Here is a 20,000-nt window from a genome sequence, read left to right on the forward strand (position 1 = left end):
GTCCAAATTCTAATTGGGATGTTGATTTTGAATAATTTCATTTTTATTGCATACATTGCTCTGCGGGCTTTTTCTTTGAGTGCCTTCACTGCCATATTAAAGTTTCCCGATGCAGATATGGTCAGACCAAGGTAGGTGTAATGTTTTGTGTGTTCAATTAAGGTGTTGTTCAGGGTGAATTTACATTTGTGTTTCTGACATCTGGGTTTTTTTTGGAAAATCATGATTTTAGTTTTTTGGAAATTTACTGCCAGGGCCCAATTATGGCAATATTGCTCCAGAATATTAATGTTTTGTTGAAGACCTTCTTTGGTTGGTGATAGAAGTACCAAGTCATCAGCATATAGCAGGTATTTCACCTCTGTGTCAAATAGTGTGAGTCCTGGGGCTGGAGATTGGTCCAACATGTCTGCTAATTCATTGATATAAATGTTGAAAAGATTTGGACTCAAATTGCAGCCTTGTCTCACACCTCGACATTGTGAAAAAAATTCTGTTCTTTGGTTTTTGATTTTTATTGCACACTTGTTTTTTGTGTACATACATTTTATTAAGTCATACACCTTACCACCAAGCCCACTTTGTAGAATTTTGTAGAATAGCCCTTCATGCCAAATCGAATCAAATGCTTTTTTAAAGTCAATAAAGCAAGCAAAGATTTTGCCCTCTTTTTTTTGGTGGACGTGTTTATTAATTAGTGTGTGTAAGGTGTATATATGGTCAGTAGTGCGATGGTTAGGGAGAAAGCCAATTTGACATTTACTTATTACATTTTTTTCTTGAAGAAAGGTTTGAATTCTTGAATTCAAAATGCTACAGAAAATCTTTCCCAAGTTACTGTTGACGCAAATTCCCCTGTAATTATTGGGGTCTGATTTGTCTCCACTTTTGTGGATAGGGGAGATGAGCCCCTGGTTCCAGACATCAGGGAAGCAGCCAGAAGTTAAAACCATGTTGAACAATTTAAGCACAGCATTTTGCAACTCAGGTGTGCTGTTTTTCAGCATTTCATTTCTGATGTTGTCTACACCACAAGCCTTTTTTGATTTAATAGATTTTAGCTTTTCATTTAGTTCTTGTTGGGTTATTGGGTAATCTAATGGATTTTGGTTGTTTTTAATGACTGATTCCAGGATGTTCAATTTTTCTTTAATTTCTAATTGGTTCTGGTTTAAGTCTTTTTGTGGGATGTTTTTGTATAGATTATCAAAGTAAGTTTTCCAAATTCCTACATCTTGTATGGCTAATTCTTGTGGCTTTGTTGTGCTTAAATTGTTCCACATGTCCCAGAACTGATTTTGGTCAATTGCGTTTTCAATTTCATCAAGTGTCTTGTTGGTATAATTCAATTTCTTGCATTTCAGTGTTTGTTTATACTGTTTCAGAGTTTCAAAGTATTCATATCGTAGCTCTGGGTTGTTTTGCTGCTTATGTTTTTTGTTTGACATTTGTCTTAGGTGTTTTCTAATTGTTTTACATTCATTATCAAACCATTTGTCAGTAACATTTTGATTTTTGCTTCTGATGTTGCATTGCTTTGGTTTTCTCAAATTTGCTTTCGATGCTGCTTTTTGGAATATGCAGTTGATGTTTTGGGTAGCTGAATTGACACCATCTTTATTGTTTTGGTACTGTGAGTTATTGAAAAACTGTATAGAGTTCATCATTTCATTTGAGTTCAATGTTTCAATGAATGCCTCTGCACTGTTTGGAGCCCATCTGAACGATTGGTTTATGTTGTAAAGTTTATTGGGCTGTTTTTTTGAATGAATATTGCCGGTTAATTTCTTCAGAAACACGTTGATCTGACTGTGATCTGACAATGGTGTCTGTGGTCTGACAGTGAATGCACTAATGGAGGAGGGGTCAATGTCAGTGATGGCATAATCGACTACACTTGTCCCAAGAGCTGAGCAGTAAGTAAACTGACCTAAAGAGTCCCCTCTGATTCTACCATTAAGCATGTACAGGCCTAAGGCTCGACAGAGATGTACTAACTCTTTTCCATTTTTGTTCAGTATTTGGTCAGGACTGTTTCTATTATTTATAATAGGGCTACTGTACAAGGAGGGGTGTCCAAATATGTGGTGGTTACCTCCCGCATCAGTGTAGTCAGGCTCAGAACCTGTTCTTGCATTGAAATCTCCACAAAGAAGCACTTTACCCTGCGCCTGAAATGTAATGATTTCTGTCTGGAGATTGTCAAAAAACTGATCATCATAATATGATGAATCTGAAGGAGGAGCATAAGCTGCACATATGTATACATCATTGTCACAATAGATTGTACCTTTGTTAAGTTTTAGCCAAATGTGAGTGGTACCTTTTTTCATTTCATTCAGTGCTAAGTCCTGCTTATGCCAAATGATGATTCCACCTGAGTCTCGGCCCCGTTTAACATTTTTATGTTTGATTGATGGTAGTAAACTTTCTCTATAGCCTGAGGGACACTGAGTATCTATGTCTCCACGACACCATGTTTCCAGTAGGATTATGATGTCCTGTCCCTTGATGTTTTTAATCAATTCTGGATTAGTTGTTTTATAACCAAAATGTGAAGAGTATAGGCCCTGGATATTCCAAGAGCTGATAGTTAATGATCTCATTTATAATAAGTGATATTCACTGGTTTGAGTAAAGTACATCGAAAAAAAAAAATATATATATATATGTATATATACATATATATACATACACACATACACATATACATATATATACATACATATATACACATATACATACATATATACATACATATATACATACACACACACACACACACATACATACACACACGCATACATACATACATACATATATATATACATATATATACACATACACATACATATATATATATATATATATATACATACACACATACATGCACATACACATATACACACATACATACATACATACACACACACGCGCACACACACACACACACACACACACCATTACATATAATAATTATTATAATACCGGTGTCAATACATTTAGGAATATTTGTAAACAAATGAATAAGAATGGAATAAGATTGCATTGTACTTATGTTATGTGCAATCTGCAACCCTGTGTGTTTGTGTGTGTGTGTGTGCGCGTGCGTGCCCGTGTGTGAATTAAAGGGACTGTCTAGCTCAGTAGTCTGCATATTAGTTGCAGTAGTTGGCGCACCTCTCCTATCTCTGATTGTTCTAGGGGTCTTCTGCCAGAGGTTACCTCAGCATATGTAGGCTGACGATCTAATTGATACATGGTGTGGACTGCATCATGTGGTCTACTTCCCTGAAGGGCAGTGTTCTGACCGACCCTGGAGTAGTGGTCAGAGCTGTGTTGTGATGGGCTGGGTCTAGTAGAGCTGTGTTGTGATGGGACAGGTCTAGTAGAGCTGTGTTGTGATGGGCCGGGTCTAGTAGAGCTGCGTTGTGATGGGCCGGGTCTAGTAGAGCTGTGTTGTGATGGGCCGGGTCTAGTAGAGCTGTGTTGTGATGGGCCGGGTCTAGTAGAGCTTTGTTGTGATGGGCCAGGTCTAGTAGAGCTGTGTTGTGATGGGCCAGGTCTAGTAGAGCTGTGTTGTGATGGGCCAGGTCTAGTAGAGCTTTGTTGTGATGGGCCAGGTCTAGTAGAGCTGTGTTGTGATGGGCCGGGTCTAGTAGAGCTGTGCTGTGTTGGGCCTGGTCTAGTAGAGCTGTGCTGTGTTGGGCCTGGTCTAGTAGAGCTGTGCTGTAATAAGCCATGTCTGGCTCTTTTCTCCTCGGGATGGTGGAGGTACTGTTGTTTCAGAAGGTGGGGCGGGGGACCTTTGTTGCTGGGGTGATGGGTGTGTGGGTCCCTGCCAAGTGTTGCATCTTTTAGGTCCTTGGCAAAGGTTCTGATACTGTCCTGATCAAGATGTATATTATCATATAAGTGTTGACATGTCAGAGTGGGGTGGTGAGCCGTTCTGACGTTGAGCAGTGAGGCACAGTCCACAGTGATCTGTTGATTTATTTTGTCGATCAACTTTTCTGGGAAGTCTTTTCTTGGTAGGAGGGTGGACACAACTATATTGGTTGTTGGGAACATAGCCTGTGCCCGTTCTGCCACTCTTCTCACTGCCCCAGATACATTTTCACCTTTGGCATGAAGGTCGTTTGTGCCAGTGTGGATGATGATGTTGTCAGGGGTGTCAATCCTGGTCTGACTGAGTAGCTGCATTGCACTCTCAGTTGTAGGACACCAGAACTTATACACCTGGTGTCTAGGGAATAATCTTTCCTGGACTAAGAACTTCCCATTTGAATCAATTAGAATTGCAGTTGTGGGTGATTGTCTGGGTGGAGCAGACTGGGAGGCTGGTATTCTGACCTGGGCTGGAGCAGACTGGGAGGCTGGTAGGTTAACCTGGGCTGGAGCAGACTGGGAGGCTGGTATTCTGACCTGGGCTGGAGCAGACTGGGAGGCTGGTAGGTTGACCTGGGCTGGAGCAGACTGGGAGGCTGGTAGGTTAACCTGGGCTGGAGCAGACTGGGAGGCTGGTATTCTGACCTGGGCTGGAGCAGACTGGGAGGCTGGTAGGTTGACCTGGGCTGGAGCAGACTGAGAGGCTGGTAGGTTGACCTGGGCTGGAGCAGACTGGTAGGCTGGTGCAGTGTCATCCGGCTGTGTAGTGGAGGCCATGCTGGTCTCAGGTTCTGCTTGTGTTGTACCAAGCTGGTGGACATGTTTTCTAGATGCAGAGGACACAATGACTCTCTGCCGGTTGAGGGTGTCAATGTACCTCTCTTTTTGTTCGAGCTCCTTTCTAGTTGTGCTCAGATGGTCTCTGAGGTCATCATTTGTCTGACTCAGCTTGTCCATTCTGCTTTCTAATTTAGCTATGGATGCTCTGCTCTCCTCCCTGAACTGTTTCATCTCTTCTTTGAGTTTCTGGACAGTGTCCTCCTCTTGAAGCTTCTTCTCTCTGAGTTCTATGACCTCTGCTTCGACTAGAGAGAGGGTGTTGTGGAAACGTTGCATAGAAGGTGTTCTTATTGAAATTGTCATGTCCTTGACTCTGTCTGCTGCAGGTGAGGTAGGTAAAGGGACGTTGAGGGCTTCCTGCTGGGTCACAGAGACCATTGGGGTCTGCTTTTCTCCATCTCCCTCCTTGACTTTTTCCTCATTTTCTGAGATGATGTCAGCGTCTTCTTTTAGGGTAGCAAACCTATTCTCAAAAGCCTGGAGGCTTGAATCATTGCCTTGTATCAATACAGTTCCATTATTATATAAGTTTACTGTTTGATATGTGTTGCTCTGGTCAGCTTCTTCAAAAATGCTGATCTGACATCCTTGGCTGATGCCCCTCTTTTTTGAGAAAGGGAAATGGTTGCAAATAACCTTTTTCCATATGTTCCCTCGATTGGTATTAAAAATTAAATTTGCTCTTGTTTTGTAACTGGTAAGATCTGCAAACAGGCATTCATGGTTCTGTCCCATCAACAAACCTTTGAAACTTTTCTTAGCTTTCTCTGTTTGGATGTCTGGTGGGTAAACAATTTCCATAGCAACGCTGGTGATGTTGGCTACAATGTTGCAATAGAAGTGCTGTTTCTTGTATAATGCTCTCTTGTTTCTTCAGAGGACTGTTTCACTTTGTTGTCCTTTTTTCTTTTCCTTTTTCTTCTGTCCTTATTTTGTCCTTATTTTGTCTTCCTTTCTTCTGTTAACTAGATATTTTTTTTGTTATTCTTTGTAAGCTAGCTAGCTTCTTCCAGGAGAGTCCCTAGCAACTGCTTAGCAACATGTAAACAATTCAGCTAACAATTCAGCTAGCTAAGATAACTGTATAAGTTTATGAAAAATAGTTACTTTTTTCAAAATCCTTTTTTCAAAATCCTGTCTTTTTGGTTTGTTGCTTGTATTGTCTTCTATTGAGTCTTGCAGTTTTCTTTTGATTTTTTCGATGTACTTCACTCTAAAAAACCATTTAAATCTCAATATATACAGGAGCTCATTTTTCAGCAGCTGCTCAATTTGGAACTCCGGAACTCTCTTTCTTCGGATCTCTCTCTCTCTCTCTCTCCCCCTCTCTGTCCCTCTTTCTCTCTCTCTCTCTCTCTCTGACTCTCTCTCTCTCTGACTCTCTCTCTTTTTTTGGGGTTTTGTCTGTAACATAAGTTCTGTTATACTCACAGACATGATTCAAACAGTTTTAGAAACTTCAGAGTGTTTTCTATCCAAATCTACTACTAATATGCATATATTATCTTCTGGGGATGAGTAGCAGGCAGTTGAATTTGGGCATGCATTGCATCCGGACGTGAAAATACTCTGTCACCAAGAAGTTAAACAGTAGCTCCGAACACGGTCACAAACACGGTCCCAAACACGGTCCCGTAATGCCTCCACTCTTCTTTCTCTCTTGTCTCGTGTGCCTAACATGTCCAATAACGTCCTATTGGGTCGCTCAACAGGATTACCTTGAGGGTGGTAAGGGGTTTATTTGTAATTTGACACCAGTAATGGACCTAATTTCCACTATCAACAACAGACTCAACATTGACCCATTGGTCAACTTTTTATTATTTGGCTTAATTATTAACAGTATATTGATTATTTGATTATTTGATTATTGTACCGTTAATAATTGAGTCGTAATAATAAAGTCTGTCCCTTCAAAAAGAAACGGTTGTTCATTTACCGCACAGCGAGTTGAGACCAAGTCGCTATTCAAGAAGACTTTGCCCATGAAGAGAAGCCTCCTAGTATAATAGATGGTGGTGTAGGAGAAGCCTGGTAGTATAATAGATGGTGGTGTGAGAGAAGCCTGCTAGTATAATAGATGGTGGTGTAGGAGAAGCCTGCTAGTATAATAGATGGTGGTGTGAGAGAAGCCTGCTAGTATAATAGATGGTGGTGTGAGAGAAGCCTGCTAGTATAATAGATGGTGGTGTAGGAGAAGCCTGCTAGTATAATAGATGGTGGTGTAGGAGAAGCCTGCTAGTATAATAGATGGTGGTGTAGGAGAAGCCTGCTAGTATAATAGATGGTGGTGTGAGAGAAGCCTGCTAGTATAATAGATGGTGGTGTGAGAGAAGCCTGCTAGTATAATAGATGGTGGTGTGAGAGAAGCCTGCTAGTATAATAGATGGTGGTGTAGGAGAAGCCTGCTAGTATAATAGATGGTGGTGTGAGAGAAGCCTGCTAGTATAATAGATGGTGGTGTGGGAGAAGCCTGCTAGTATAATAGATGGTGGTGTGAGAGAAGCCTGCTAGTATAATATATGGTGGTGTAGGAGAAGCCTGCTAGTATAATAGATGGTGGTGTAGGAGAAGCCTGCTAGTATAATAGATGGTGGTGTAGGAGAAGCCTGCTAGTATAATAGATGGTGGTGTGAGAGAAGCCTGCTAGTATAATAGATGGTGGTGTAGGAGAAGCCTGCTAGTATAATAGATGGTGGTGTAGGAGAAGCCTGCTAGTATAATAGATGGTGGTGTAGGAGAAGCCTGCTAGTATAATAGATGGTGGTGTGAGAGAAGCCTGCTAGTATAATAGATGGTGGTGTAGGAGAAGCCTGCTAGTATAATAGATGGTGGTGTGAGAGAAGCCTGCTAGTAAAATAGATGGTGGTGTAGGAGAAGCCTGCTAGTATAATAGATGGTGGTGTGAGAGAAGCCTGCTAGTATAATAGATGGTGGTGTAGGAGAAGCCTGCTAGTATAATAGATGGTGGTGTGAGAGAAGCCTGCTAGTATAATAGATGGTGGTGTGAGAGAAGCCTGCTAGTATAATAGATGGTGGTGTAGGAGAAGCCTGCTAGTATAATAGATGGTGGTGTAGGAGAAGCCTGCTAGTATAATAGATGGTGGTGTGAGAGAAGCCTGCTAGTATAATAGATGGTGGTGTAGGAGAAGCCTGCTAGTATAATAGATGGTGGTGGGAGAGAAGCCTGCTAGTAAAATAGATGGTGGTGTAGGAGAAGCCTGCTAGTATAATAGATGGTGGTGTAGGAGAAGCCTGCTAGTATAATAGATGGTGGTGTAGGAGAAGCCTGCTAGTATAATAGATGGTGGTGTAGGAGAAGCCTGCTAGTATAATAGATGGTGGTGTAGGAGAAGCCTGCTAGTATAATAGATGGTGGTGTAGGAGAAGCCTGCTAGTATAATAGATGGTGGTGTAGGAGAAGCCTGCTAGTATAATAGATGGTGGTGTGAGAGAAGCCTGCTAGTATAATAGATGGTGGTTTAGGAGAAGCCTGCTAGTATAATAGATGGTGGTGTGAGAGAAGCCTGCTAGTATAATAGATGGTGGTGTGAGAGAAGCCTGCTAGTATAATATATGGTGGTGTGAGAGAAGCCTGCTAGTATAATAGATGGTGGTGTAGGAGAAGCCTGCTAGTATAATAGATGGTGGTGTAGGAGAAGCCTGCTAGTATAATAGATGGTGGTGTGAGAGAAGCCTGCTAGTATAATAGATGGTGGTGTGAGAGAAGCCTGCTAGTATAATAGATGGTGGTGTAGGAGAAGCCTGCTAGTATAATAGATGGTGGTGTAGGAGAAGCCTGCTAGTATAATAGATGGTGGTGTGAGAGAAGCCTGCTAGTATAATAGATGGTGGTGTAGGAGAAGCCTGCTAGTATAATAGATGGTGGTGTGAGAGAAGCCTGCTAGTAAAATAGATGGTGGTGTAGGAGAAGCCTGCTAGTATAATAGATGGTGGTGTGAGAGAAGCCTGCTAGTAAAATAGATGGTGGTGTAGGAGAAGCCTGCTAGTATAATAGATGGTGGTGTAGGAGAAGCCTGCTAGTATAATAGATGGTGGTGTGAGAGAAGCCTGCTAGTATAATAGATGGTGGTGTGAGAGAAGCCTGCTAGTATAATAGATGGTGGTGTAGGAGAAGCCTGCTAGTATAATAGATGGTGGTGTGAGAGAAGCCTGCTAGTATAATAGATGGTGGTGTGAGAGAAGCCTGCTAGTATAATAGATGGTGGTGTAGGAGAAGCCTGCTAGTATAATAGATGGTGGTGTGAGAGAAGCCTGCTAGTATAATAGATGGTGGTGTGAGAGAAGCCTGCTAGTATAATAGATGGTGGTGTAGGAGAAGCCTGCTAGTGTAATAGATAGTGGTGTGAGAGAAGCCTGCTAGTAAAATAGATGGTGGTGTAGGAGAAGCCTGCTAGTATAATAGATGGTGGTGTGAGAGAAGCCTGCTAGTAAAATAGATGGTGGTGTAGGAGAAGCCTGCTAGTATAATAGATGGTGGTGTGAGAGAAGCCTGCTAGTAAAATAGATGGTGGTGTAGGAGAAGCCTGCTAGTATAATAGATGGTGGTGTGAGAGAAGCCTGCTAGTAAAATAGATGGTGGTGTAGGAGAAGCCTGCTAGTATAATAGATGGTGGTGTGAGAGAAGCCTGCTAGTATAATAGATGGTGGTGTAGGAGAAGCCTGCTAGTATAATAGATAGTGGTGTAGGAGAAGCCTGCTAGTATAATAGATGGTGGTGTAGGAGAAGCCTGCTAGTATAATAGATGGTGGTGTAGGAGAAGCCTGCTAGTATAATAGATGGTGGTGTAGGAGAAGCCTGCTAGTATAATAGATGGTGGTGTAGGAGAAGCCTGCTAGTATAATAGATGGTGTGAGAGAAGCCTGCTAGTATAATAGATGGTGGTGTAGGAGAAGCCTGCTAGTATAATAGATGGTGGTGTGAGAGAAGCCTGCTAGTATAATAGATGGTGGTGTAGGAGAAGCCTGCTAGGATAATAGATGGTGGTGTAGGAGAAGCCTGCTAGTATAATAGATGGTGGTTTAGGAGAAGCCTGCTAGTATAATAGATGGTGGTGTGAGAGAAGCCTGCTAGTAAAATAGATGGTGATGTAAGAGAAGCCTGCTAGTATAATAGATGGTGGTGTGAGAGCAGCCTGCTAGTAAAATAGATGGTGGTGTAGGAGAAGCCTCCTAGTATAATAGATGGTGGTGTGAGAGAAGCCTGCTAGTATAATAGATGGTGGTGTGAGAGAAGCCTGCTAGTATAATAGATGGTGGTGTAGGAGAAGCCTGCTAGTATAATAGATGGTGGTGTGAGAGAAGCCTGCTAGTAAAATAGATGGTGGTGTAGGAGAAGCCTGCTAGTATAATAGATGGTGGTGTAGGAGAAGCCTGCTAGTATAATAGATGGTGGTGTGAGAGAAGCCTGCTAGTATAATAGATGGTGGTGTGAGAGAAGCCTGCTAGTTTAATATATGGTGGTGTGAAAGTAGTGAACTATATAGGGAATAAGGTGCCTTTGTTTAATGGGCAAATCATTCACTAAACCCTAAACTAAATCTTGCAATAAATAATTTGGAAATTGAGCAAGTTGAGGTGACTAAACTGCTTGGAAGAGCCGAAGTGGGTTTTAAACAAGGACACATTTTACAGAGTAGCACCACACACACACACAGACACACACACACACACACACACACACACACACACACACACACACACACACAAAGTGTTTGCATTGTCCTCATGCTTCTTCGTATTTTAATTCAGGACCTTTCTGGAGGTGGCTGCTGTAGTACTCAGAGAGGCTTCTTATTGGGAGTGTGTGTGTAGTAATGAATGAATGGAGTGTGTCTGAGCATCCACAGTAGTTATTGGTTTATCATGCTACAAATCACTATGAGACTGACCTGACTAACTGGTTGGCTAGTTAGCCGGTTGGCTGACTGGCTTATTGATTGACTGTATTGCTGTCCTACTGACTGATTGGTTAGCTGGCTGGTTTGGCTGGCTTATTGATTGACTGGCTGGTTGGTTGACTTACTGACCTGACTGGATGGTTGGTTGATTGATTGGCTGGTTGACTGAATGGTTGACTGGCTGGTTGGTTGACTGGCTGGTTGAGTTACTGACCTGACTGGCTGGTTGGTTGACTGGCTGGTTGACTTGCTGACCTGGCTGGCTGGTTGGTTGACTGGCTGGCTGGTTGACTTACTGACCTGACTGGCTGGTTGGTTGACTGGCTGGCTGGTTGACTGGCTGGTTGACTTACTGACCTGACTGGCTGGCTGGTTGACTGGCTGGCTGGTTGACTTACTGGCTGACTGAATGGATGACTGGCTAACTTTTTTGTATTAATTGTTCAATCTGGTCTGGTACCTACTCTCTCCCCCTCTCTCCCTCCTCTCCCCCTGCAGGGTAACCAGGAGGCCCCTCCCCCTCCAGACTCCAGGACTCAGCCGTACCCCTCTGCCCAATTCGCCCCCCCTCAGAACGGCCTGCCCGCTGAGTTCACCGCCTCACACCCTCACCCTGCGCCCCCCGACTACACAGGACAGCCCCCCGTCAGCGAACACCCCCTCAACATGTACCCCACTTCACAGAACCACAGTGAACAGAGTGGACAGGACACCAGCATACAGACCGTCTCAGCCACAGCCACAGTAAGACATCTCTACTTCATTACAACATCTTGAATATATTACTGTTACTGGCATACTGTATATTAATGTTATATATTACAGTTATATATTACTATTTTATACAACAGGTGGGTCTAATCCTGAATGCTGATTGGTTAGCACCGGCTAAATCTATAATGTTAAAATGCCCATTTACTCTGTTCCATCTGACTGCGCAATCCACTATCTCATCAGCCCAGCCAGGCAATTTATAAACTTGATCTCCCCTACAAAAGGCATCTAGACATTATCTCACATTTCTTTAAGACTAACATTTAGTTTTCAACAGCGGAGATTTATATCAACCTTGCTGTCTGTCTGTCTGACATTTACAACATTGTTTCAATATTTAAATTCGATCTCCAGCTGTCGCATAGTAATGAACGTGTCGGGAGTCGGGACAAGACCTGCGGGCAGGCAGCGTTTCTCAGCCCGTCGAAATCATGAATCAGATGGCATCATTTTTTATGGGATAAACCTAAAACAAAGACATGGAAATGGAAAAAAGGGGTAAAACAAAATGAAGTGTGGCTAGTTTACAGTCTTTCCAGCTTCTGCTTGAAGTGGTTGTGTTGTGCTGTTGTTGTTGGCTAGCTCCTCTTGAGGTGGTTGTGTTAGCTGTTGTTGTTTGGCTAGCTCCTCTTGAGGTGGTTGTGTTGTGCTGTTGTTGTTGGCTAGCTTCCTCTTGAGGTGGTTGTGTTGTGCTGTTGTTGTTGGCTAGCTTCCTCTTGAGGTGGTTGTGTTAGCTGTTGTTGTTTGGCTAGCTCCTCTTGAGGTGGTTGTGTTGTGCTGTTGTTGTTGGCTAGCTTCCTCTTGAGGTGGTTGTGTTGTGCTGTTGTTGTTGGCTAGCTTCCTCTTGAGGTGGTTGTGTTGTGCTGTTGTTGTTGGCTAGCTTCCTCTTGAGGTGATTGTGTTAGCTGTTGTTGTTTGGCTAGCTCCTCTGATCAACAGGGTACATTTTCTTTCCTCATTGTTATGGATGTATCCATATGAATGTCACTAGAAAACAGCCTATTCAGCTGCTTTGCTGTAGGACATTGAGACTTGTCCCGAAGCCACTCATGCATTGTCTTGGCTGTGTGCTTAGGGTCGTTGTCCTGATGGAAGATGAACCTTCGTCCCAGTGTGACGTCCTGAGTGCTCTGGAGCAGGTTTTCATCAAGGAACTTTCAGTACTTTGCTCCGTTCTTCTTTGTCTCGATCCTAACGAGTCTACCAGTTCCTGTCGCTGAAAAACATCCCCACAGCATGATGCTGCCACCACCATGCTTCACTGTAGGGATGGTGCCAGGTTTCCTCCAGACGTGACACTTGGAATTCAGGCCAAAGAGTACTGTTTTCATCAGACCAGAGATCTGAGAGTCTTTAGGTGCCTTTTGGCAAACACCAAGCAGACTGTGGTGTGCCTTTTACAGAGGAGTGGCTTCTGTCTGGCCACTCTACCATAAAGGCCTGATTGGTGGAGTGCTGCAGAGATGGTTGTCCTTCTGGAAGGTTCTCCCATCTCCACAGAGTAACTCTGGGGCTCTGTCAGAGTGACCATCGGGTTCTTGGTCACCTCCCTGACCAAGGCCCTTCTCCCCAGATTGTTCAATTTGGCCGGGTGGCCAGCACTAGGAAGAGTCTTGGTGGTTCCAAACTTCTTCTATTTAAGAATGATGGAGGCCATTGTGATCTTGGGGACCTTCAATGCTGCAGACTTTTTTTGGTTTCCTTCCCCAGATCTGTGCCTCGACACAATCCTGTCTTGGAGCTCTAAGGTCAATTCCTTTGACCTCATGGCTTGGTTTTTGCTCTGACATGCACTGTCAACTGTGGGACCTTATATAGACAGGTGTGTGCCTTTCCAAATCATGTCCAATCAATTTAATTTACCACAGGTGTTCTCCAATCAAGTTGTAGAAGCATCTCAAGGACGATCAATGAAGTAGTACATTGATCTAAGTGGTGCATTGATCCACTGTCATCCAGGCTTGGCCGGTGTAGGCCGTCATTGTAAATAAGATTTTGTTCTCAACTGACTGTTTGCATTTGGTCATTATGGGGTATTGTGATGTCAGTATGGGGTATTGTGATGTCATTATGGGGTATTGTGATGTCATTATGGGGTATAGTGATGTTATTATGGGGTATTGTGATGTCAGTATGGGGTATTGTGATGTCATTATGGGGGATTGTGATGTCATTATGGGGTATTGTGATGTCATTATGGGGTATTGTGATGTCATTATGGGGTATTGTGTAGATTGACAAATCATTTTTATTAATTTAATCCATATCAGAATAAGGAAGGCTCTGTATTACTGTTATATATTGCCGTTGTATATTACTGTTATATAATACTTTTGTATACACCAGATCGTCTCGGCCATAGTAAGGCGTGTGTGTGTGTGTGCGTGTGTGTGTGTGTGTGTGTGTGTGTGTGTGTGTGTGTGCGTGCGTGCGTGCACACTATACCCTTCACAAGGCTGCAGAATTGTACCTAGTGTACACTATACCCTTCACAAGGCTGCAGAATTGTACCTAGTGTACACTATACCCTTCACAAGGATGCAGATTTGGACATAGTGTACACTATACCCTTCACAAGGCTGCAGATTTGTACCTAGTGTACACTATACTTTTCACAAGGATGCCAGAATTGGACCTAGTGTACACTATTCTCCTCAAAGCACTAGGTTATCCGAGGCCTTCACAGCAGGTCTCAAGCTGTGTTCTGATTCGTTGTTTCATTAATAGAATTCATCTGATTTTGAAAGCTGTTTTTTGCAATGCTTCTGTCTAGACACAAACATCCTGTGGTAGTCATTTGATTTATCATCCCTCTCTCTCTCTCTCTATCATAAATATGGATATTGCCATTCACCCAGAGTGCAATACAATCCAGTATTAGTTTGCATGGTAATGAGAAATATTTTCTCCCTCAAAGCACTGAGAAAAACGCTTAGTTTTTATTTCCTTGTTTGTCTTTTTAAAGTTGTTTCATTCATGTGTTATTAGTCTTTAGCTTGGAAGGAGAGAACTAGGAGAAGATAAGAGAGAAGGAGAACTAGGAGAAGAGAAGAGAGAAGGAGAACTAGGAGAAGAGAAGAGAGAAGGAGAGAACTAGGAGAAGAGAAGAGAGAAGGAGAGAACTAGGAGAACAGAAGTGGTGAAGGAGAGAACTAGGAGAAGAGAAGAGAGAAGGAGAGAACTAGGAGAAGAGAAGTAATGAAGGAGAGAACTAGGAGAAGAGAAGTGATGAACGAGAGAACTAGGAGAAGAGAAGTGATGAAGGAGAGAACTAGGAGAAGAGAAGTGATGAAAGAGAGAACTAGGAGAAGAGAAGTAATGAAGGAGAGAACTAGGAGAAGAGAAGTGGTGAAGGAGAGAACTAGGAGAAGAGAAGTGGTGAAGGAGAGAACTAGGAGAAGAGAAGTGGTGAAGGAGAGAACTAGGAGAAGAGAAGTGATGAAGGAGAACTAGGAGACGAGAAGTGGTGAAGGAGAGAACTAGGAGAAGAGAAGTGATGAACGAGAGAACTAGGAGAAGAGAAGTGATGAAAGAGAGAACTAGGAGAAGAGAAGTAATGAAGGAGAGAACTAGGAGAAGAGAAGTGGTGAAGGAGAGAACTAGGAGAAGAGAAGTGGTGAAGGAGAGAACTAGGAGAAGAGAAGTGGTGAAGGAGAGAACTAGGAGAAGAGAAGTGATGAAGGAGAACTAGGAGAAGAGAAGTGGTGAAGGAGAGAACTAGGAGAAGAGAAGTGATGATGGAGAGAACTAGGAGAAGAGAAGTGATGAACGAGAGAACTAGGAGAAGAGAAGTAATGAAGGAGAGAACTAGGAGAAGAGAAGTGGTGAAGGAGAGAACTAGGAGAAGAGAAGTGGTGAAGGAGAGAACTAGGAGAAGAGAAGTGATGAAGGAGAACTAGGAGAAGAGAAGTGGTGAAGGAGAGAACTAGGAGAAGAGAAGTGATGATGGAGAGAACTAGGAGAAGAGAAGTGGTGAAGGAGAGAACTAGGAGAAGAGAAGTGGTGAAGGAGAGAACTAGGAGAAGAGAAGTGGTGAAGGAGAGAACTAGGAGAAGAGAAGTGGTGAAGGAGAGAACTAGGAGAAGAGAAGAGAGAAGGAGAGAACTAGGAGAAGAGAAGTGATGAAGGAGAGAACTAGGAGAAGAGAAGTGGTGAAGGAGAGAACTAGGAGAAGAGAAGTGATGAAGGAGAGAGGGGAGACAGAGAGAGACGGAGTCAGAGGAGGGAGGAGAGACGGAGAGAGGGGAGAGGAAGAGAGAAGGAGAGCGCGCAGAGGGAGAGAGACTGAGAGAGGGGAGAAGGAGAGAGACGGAGAGGGAGAGAGGGGAGAGGGAGAGAGGGGAGAGACGGAGTCAGAGGATTTGAGAGAGACAGGGAGAGGAAGAGAGACTGAGAGAGGGGAGAAGGAGAGAGGGGAGAAGGAGAGAGGGGCGAGGAAGAGAGAAGGGGAGAAGGAGAGAGGGAGAGAGACGGAGAGAGGGGAGAAGGAGGAGAGGGGAGAGGGAGAGAGGGGAGAATGAGAGAGGGGAGAGGGAGAGAGGGAGTAGCATCACACTTCTCATAACTCTAGTAGAGGAAAGACACAGAGCAGGAAAATGAGTTGTACATCTGGAAAACCTCTCCCTCTCCTTTCCCCCTCATACACTCATTACCCCGCCCCTGCGTCTGTCTTTATATTTCTCTCTCCGTCTCCGTCCCGCTCACACTTAATCAACCCTCTCCTTTCCCTGTTTCTTTAGTCCGCTTTCCCACTCTGTCTATCTCTATCCCACTCACCCCCTCTCTCTTTCTCTCACTCTCTCTATAGTCTGAGTCTATATGTTGAGGCACGAGGCAAGAGAGAGAGAGAGAGAGAGGTGGGGGGAGTAGAGAGAGAGAGAGAGAGAGAGAGAGAGAGAGAGAGAGGGAGAGAGAGAGAGAGAGAGAGAGAGAGGTGGGGGAGTAGAGAGAGAGAGAGAGAGAGAGGTGGGGGGAGTAGAGAGAGATTACCTCATCTGGCTGGCCTGTTTATAGAGTGACGTCATCCCCCACTCCACTGTCTGCTCTCTGTTAAAGTAGCGAGAGAGAGAGAGAGAGGGGAGAGAGAGAGAGAGAGAGAGAGAGAGAGAGAGAGAGAGAGAGAGAGAGAGAGAGAGAGAGAATGCCATCACACCAGCAAGATGTGTGACCTTTTGCCACAAGAAAAGGTCAACCAGTGAAGAATAAACACATTGATGTTTATTTTCCCTTTATACTTTAACCATGTGTACATCGTTACAACACTGCATATATACATAATGACATTTATAATGTCTTTATTGTTTTGAAACTTCTGTATGTGTAATGTTTACTGTTCATTTTTATTGTTTATTTCACTTTTGTATATTATCTACTTCACTTGCTTTGGCAATGTTAACACATGTTTCCCATGCCAATAAAGCCCCTTGAATTGAATTGAGAGAGAGAGAGAGAGAGAGAGACAAACACCTACCTGGAGGTAACAGCATCCCCTCCCCAATATGCCCCCCTAGACACAACTACAACAAAACAAAACTGGGTTACAACTCTGTCAGACGCTGGGTATGTACATAGTCGTACATATAGGCTACATGGTAGGCTTCGAGGGGACTCCTATGGTAGGTACACCTATAGCTCATCTCTTGGCAGTAGTACTGTAGACTACTTAATCACGGACCTCAACCCAGAGTCTCTCAGAGCGTTCACAGACAGCCCACTGACACCCCCCAATCAGATCACAGCAAAATCACAGTCGTCCGGGTTTGGCCAGTCATTATAATTAAGAATTTGTTCTTAACTTGTCTAGTTAAATAAACACATAAGAATACTTGAACAGAGTAAAACTCAATCACGAGGCATCGAAGCCAACGGAACGGAGTAATATTAAGAAATGCTGTAGATGGAAGGAATGTAGTGTAGAAACCTACCCAGAAAACAATTAGGCAACAACACATCCAATCCCTTTTAGACAATTTCCTGCACGTGAAAGCCTAAAGTGTATTTTTAACATTTCAAATCTAATCTAAATCTAAACATGTCTGATGAAGAATGCAGAAACCTAAAATGTACAAATATCACCCCCCCCAAGAGATGCCAATCTCTACAATAACATTGGTTGGAGTCTATAACTCTCTCGTTCATCATTATTCAGGATTCATTCAGGTCTATCTGTAACCATGGTAACATCCACATTAATGTAGACGTGTTTAGAAATATATTATGTTATTATTTACATTAAAAGTGACTCCAAAATGACACAATACATTATTTACCCTTCATTTCTATTGGGCACCAAATAATCTGAAACAACCAAAACAAACAGCAAATACATCCAACCAGTTTATAGAGTCACAAGCTTGATGTAGTCACTGTTTGCTAGAAATATGGGACTAAATACTAAACTTTAAACTACTTTAAGACACATATAAGTGAATTTGTCTCAATACTTTTGGTCCTCTAAAATGTGAGGACTATGTACAAGAAGTGCTGTAATATCTAAACGGTTCACCCAATATGGATGAAAATACCCTCAAATTAAAGCTGACAGTCTGCACTTTAACCTCATAGTCCTTGTATCATTTCAAAGTTCTGGAGTACAGAGCCAGAACAACAAAACAATGTGGCCCGATGCCTTTGGAGCTCACTGTAAATGTTACATAGACTGAAGTTGTTCCCCTGTTTCACTCCCATGGAAAACACATGCTCACTTCACATGTTAACTGTATATTAGTTATTAGTGTTGATTTGATGACATCAGGACTGGGTCTATAGGGTATATAGACAGTAGAGGACTGGGTCTATAGGGTATATAGACAGTAGAGGACTGGGTCTATAGGGTATATAGACAGTAGAGGACTGGGTCTATAGGGCATATAGACAGTAGAGGACTGGGTCTATAGGGTATATAGACAGTAGAGGACTGGGTCTATAGGGTATATAGACAGTAGAGGACTGGGTCTATAGGGTATATAGACAGTAGAGGACTGGGTCTATAGGGTATATAGACAGTAGAGGACTGGGTCTATAGGGTATATAGACAGTAGAGGACTGGGTCTATAGGGTATATAGACAGTAGAGGACTGGGTCTATAGGGTATATAGACAGTAGAGGACTGGGTCTATAGGGTATATAGACAGTAGAGGACTGGGTCTATAGGGTATATAGACAGTAGAGGATTGGGTCTATAGGGTATATAGACAGTAGAGGACTGGGTCTATAGGGTATATAGACAGTAGAGGACTGGGTCTATAGGGTATATAGACCGTAGAGGACTGGGTCTATAGGGTATATAGACAGTAGAGGACTGGGTCTATAGGGTATATAGACATTAGAGGACTGGGTCTATAGGGCATATGGACAGTAGAGGACTGGGTCTATAGGGTATATAGACAGTAGAGGACTGGGTCTATAGGGTATATAGACAGTAGAGGACTGGGTCTATAGGGTATATAGACAGTAGAGGACTGGGTCTATAGGATATATAGACAGTAGAGGACTGGGTCTATAGGGCATATAGACAGTAGAGGACTGGGTCTATAGGGTATATAGACAGTAGAGGACTGGGTCTATAGGATATATAGACAGTAGAGGACTGGGTCTATAGGGTATATAGACAGTAGAGGACTGGGTCTGTCTCTATAGGATATATAGACAGTAGAAGACTGGGTCTATAGGGCATATAGACAGTAGAGGGATGGGTCTATAGGGTATATAGACAGTAGAGGACTGGGTCTATAGGGTATATAGACAGTAGAGGACTGGGTCTATAGGGTATATAGACAGTAGAGGACTGGGTCTATAGGGCATATAGACAGTAGAGGACTAGGTCTATAGGGTATATAGACAGTAGAGGACTGGGTCTATAGGGTATATAGACAGTAGAGGACTGGGTCTATAGGGTATATAGACAGTAGAGGACTGGGTCTATAGGGTATATAGACAGTAGAGGACTGGGTCTATAGGGTATATAGACAGTAGAGGACTGGGTCTATAGGGTATATAGACAGTAGAGGACTGGGTCTATAGGGTATATAGACAGTAGAGGACTGGGTCTATAGGGTATATAGACAGTAGGAAAACACATGCTCATTTCCCATGTTAACTGTATATTAGTTATTAGTGTTGATTTGATGATGTGTTTTTCCACCTACACCACATTCATGTGAAATGTCAAACTAAATCAAAGGCTTTTTTGGAAACACGCAACGCAGGTTTATCAATTATAGTGGGTGGAGGATAAAAGAGATCTGATATTCAATATGTTAGGAATCCAATTTATCTCCCTCCGCCCCTCCCTCCCTCCCTAGAGTCTCAGTTCTCTCCAGTCATCAGTGTCTGTTTCTCTCTCTCTCCCTCCGCCCCTCCCTCCCTCCCTAGAGTCTCAGTTCTCTCCAGTCATCAGTGTCTGTTTCTCTCTCTCTCCCTCCGCCCCTCCCTCCTTCCCTAGAGTCTCAGTTCTCTCCAGTCATCAGTGTCTGTTTCTCTCTCCCTCCACCCCTCCCTCCCTCCCTAGAGTCTCAGTTCTCTCCAGTCATCAGTGTCTGTTTCTCTCTCCCTCTGCCCCTCCCTCCTTCCCTAGAG

The 20,000-nt window shown here is 43.1% G+C and overlaps 1 protein-coding gene across 7 annotated transcripts in view; it reads left to right on the plus strand.

Annotated features, from left to right (window-relative positions):
• LOC118938379 (RNA binding protein fox-1 homolog 1) overlaps positions 1-20,000 on the plus strand; it is a 391,360-nt gene that overhangs the window by 309,852 nt on the left and 61,508 nt on the right. For all 7 annotated transcript variants that reach the window (XM_036942118.1, XM_036942114.1, XM_036942116.1 and 4 more), the window contains one exon: positions 11,148-11,393. In XM_036942118.1, coding sequence (XP_036798013.1) covers positions 11,148-11,393 — 246 coding nt within the window. The remainder of the gene's footprint in view (positions 1-11,147; positions 11,394-20,000) is intronic.

This window comes from Oncorhynchus mykiss, chromosome 13 (genome assembly GCF_013265735.2).
Source record: "Oncorhynchus mykiss isolate Arlee chromosome 13, USDA_OmykA_1.1, whole genome shotgun sequence".
Taxonomy (NCBI): Eukaryota; Metazoa; Chordata; class Actinopteri; order Salmoniformes; family Salmonidae; genus Oncorhynchus; species Oncorhynchus mykiss.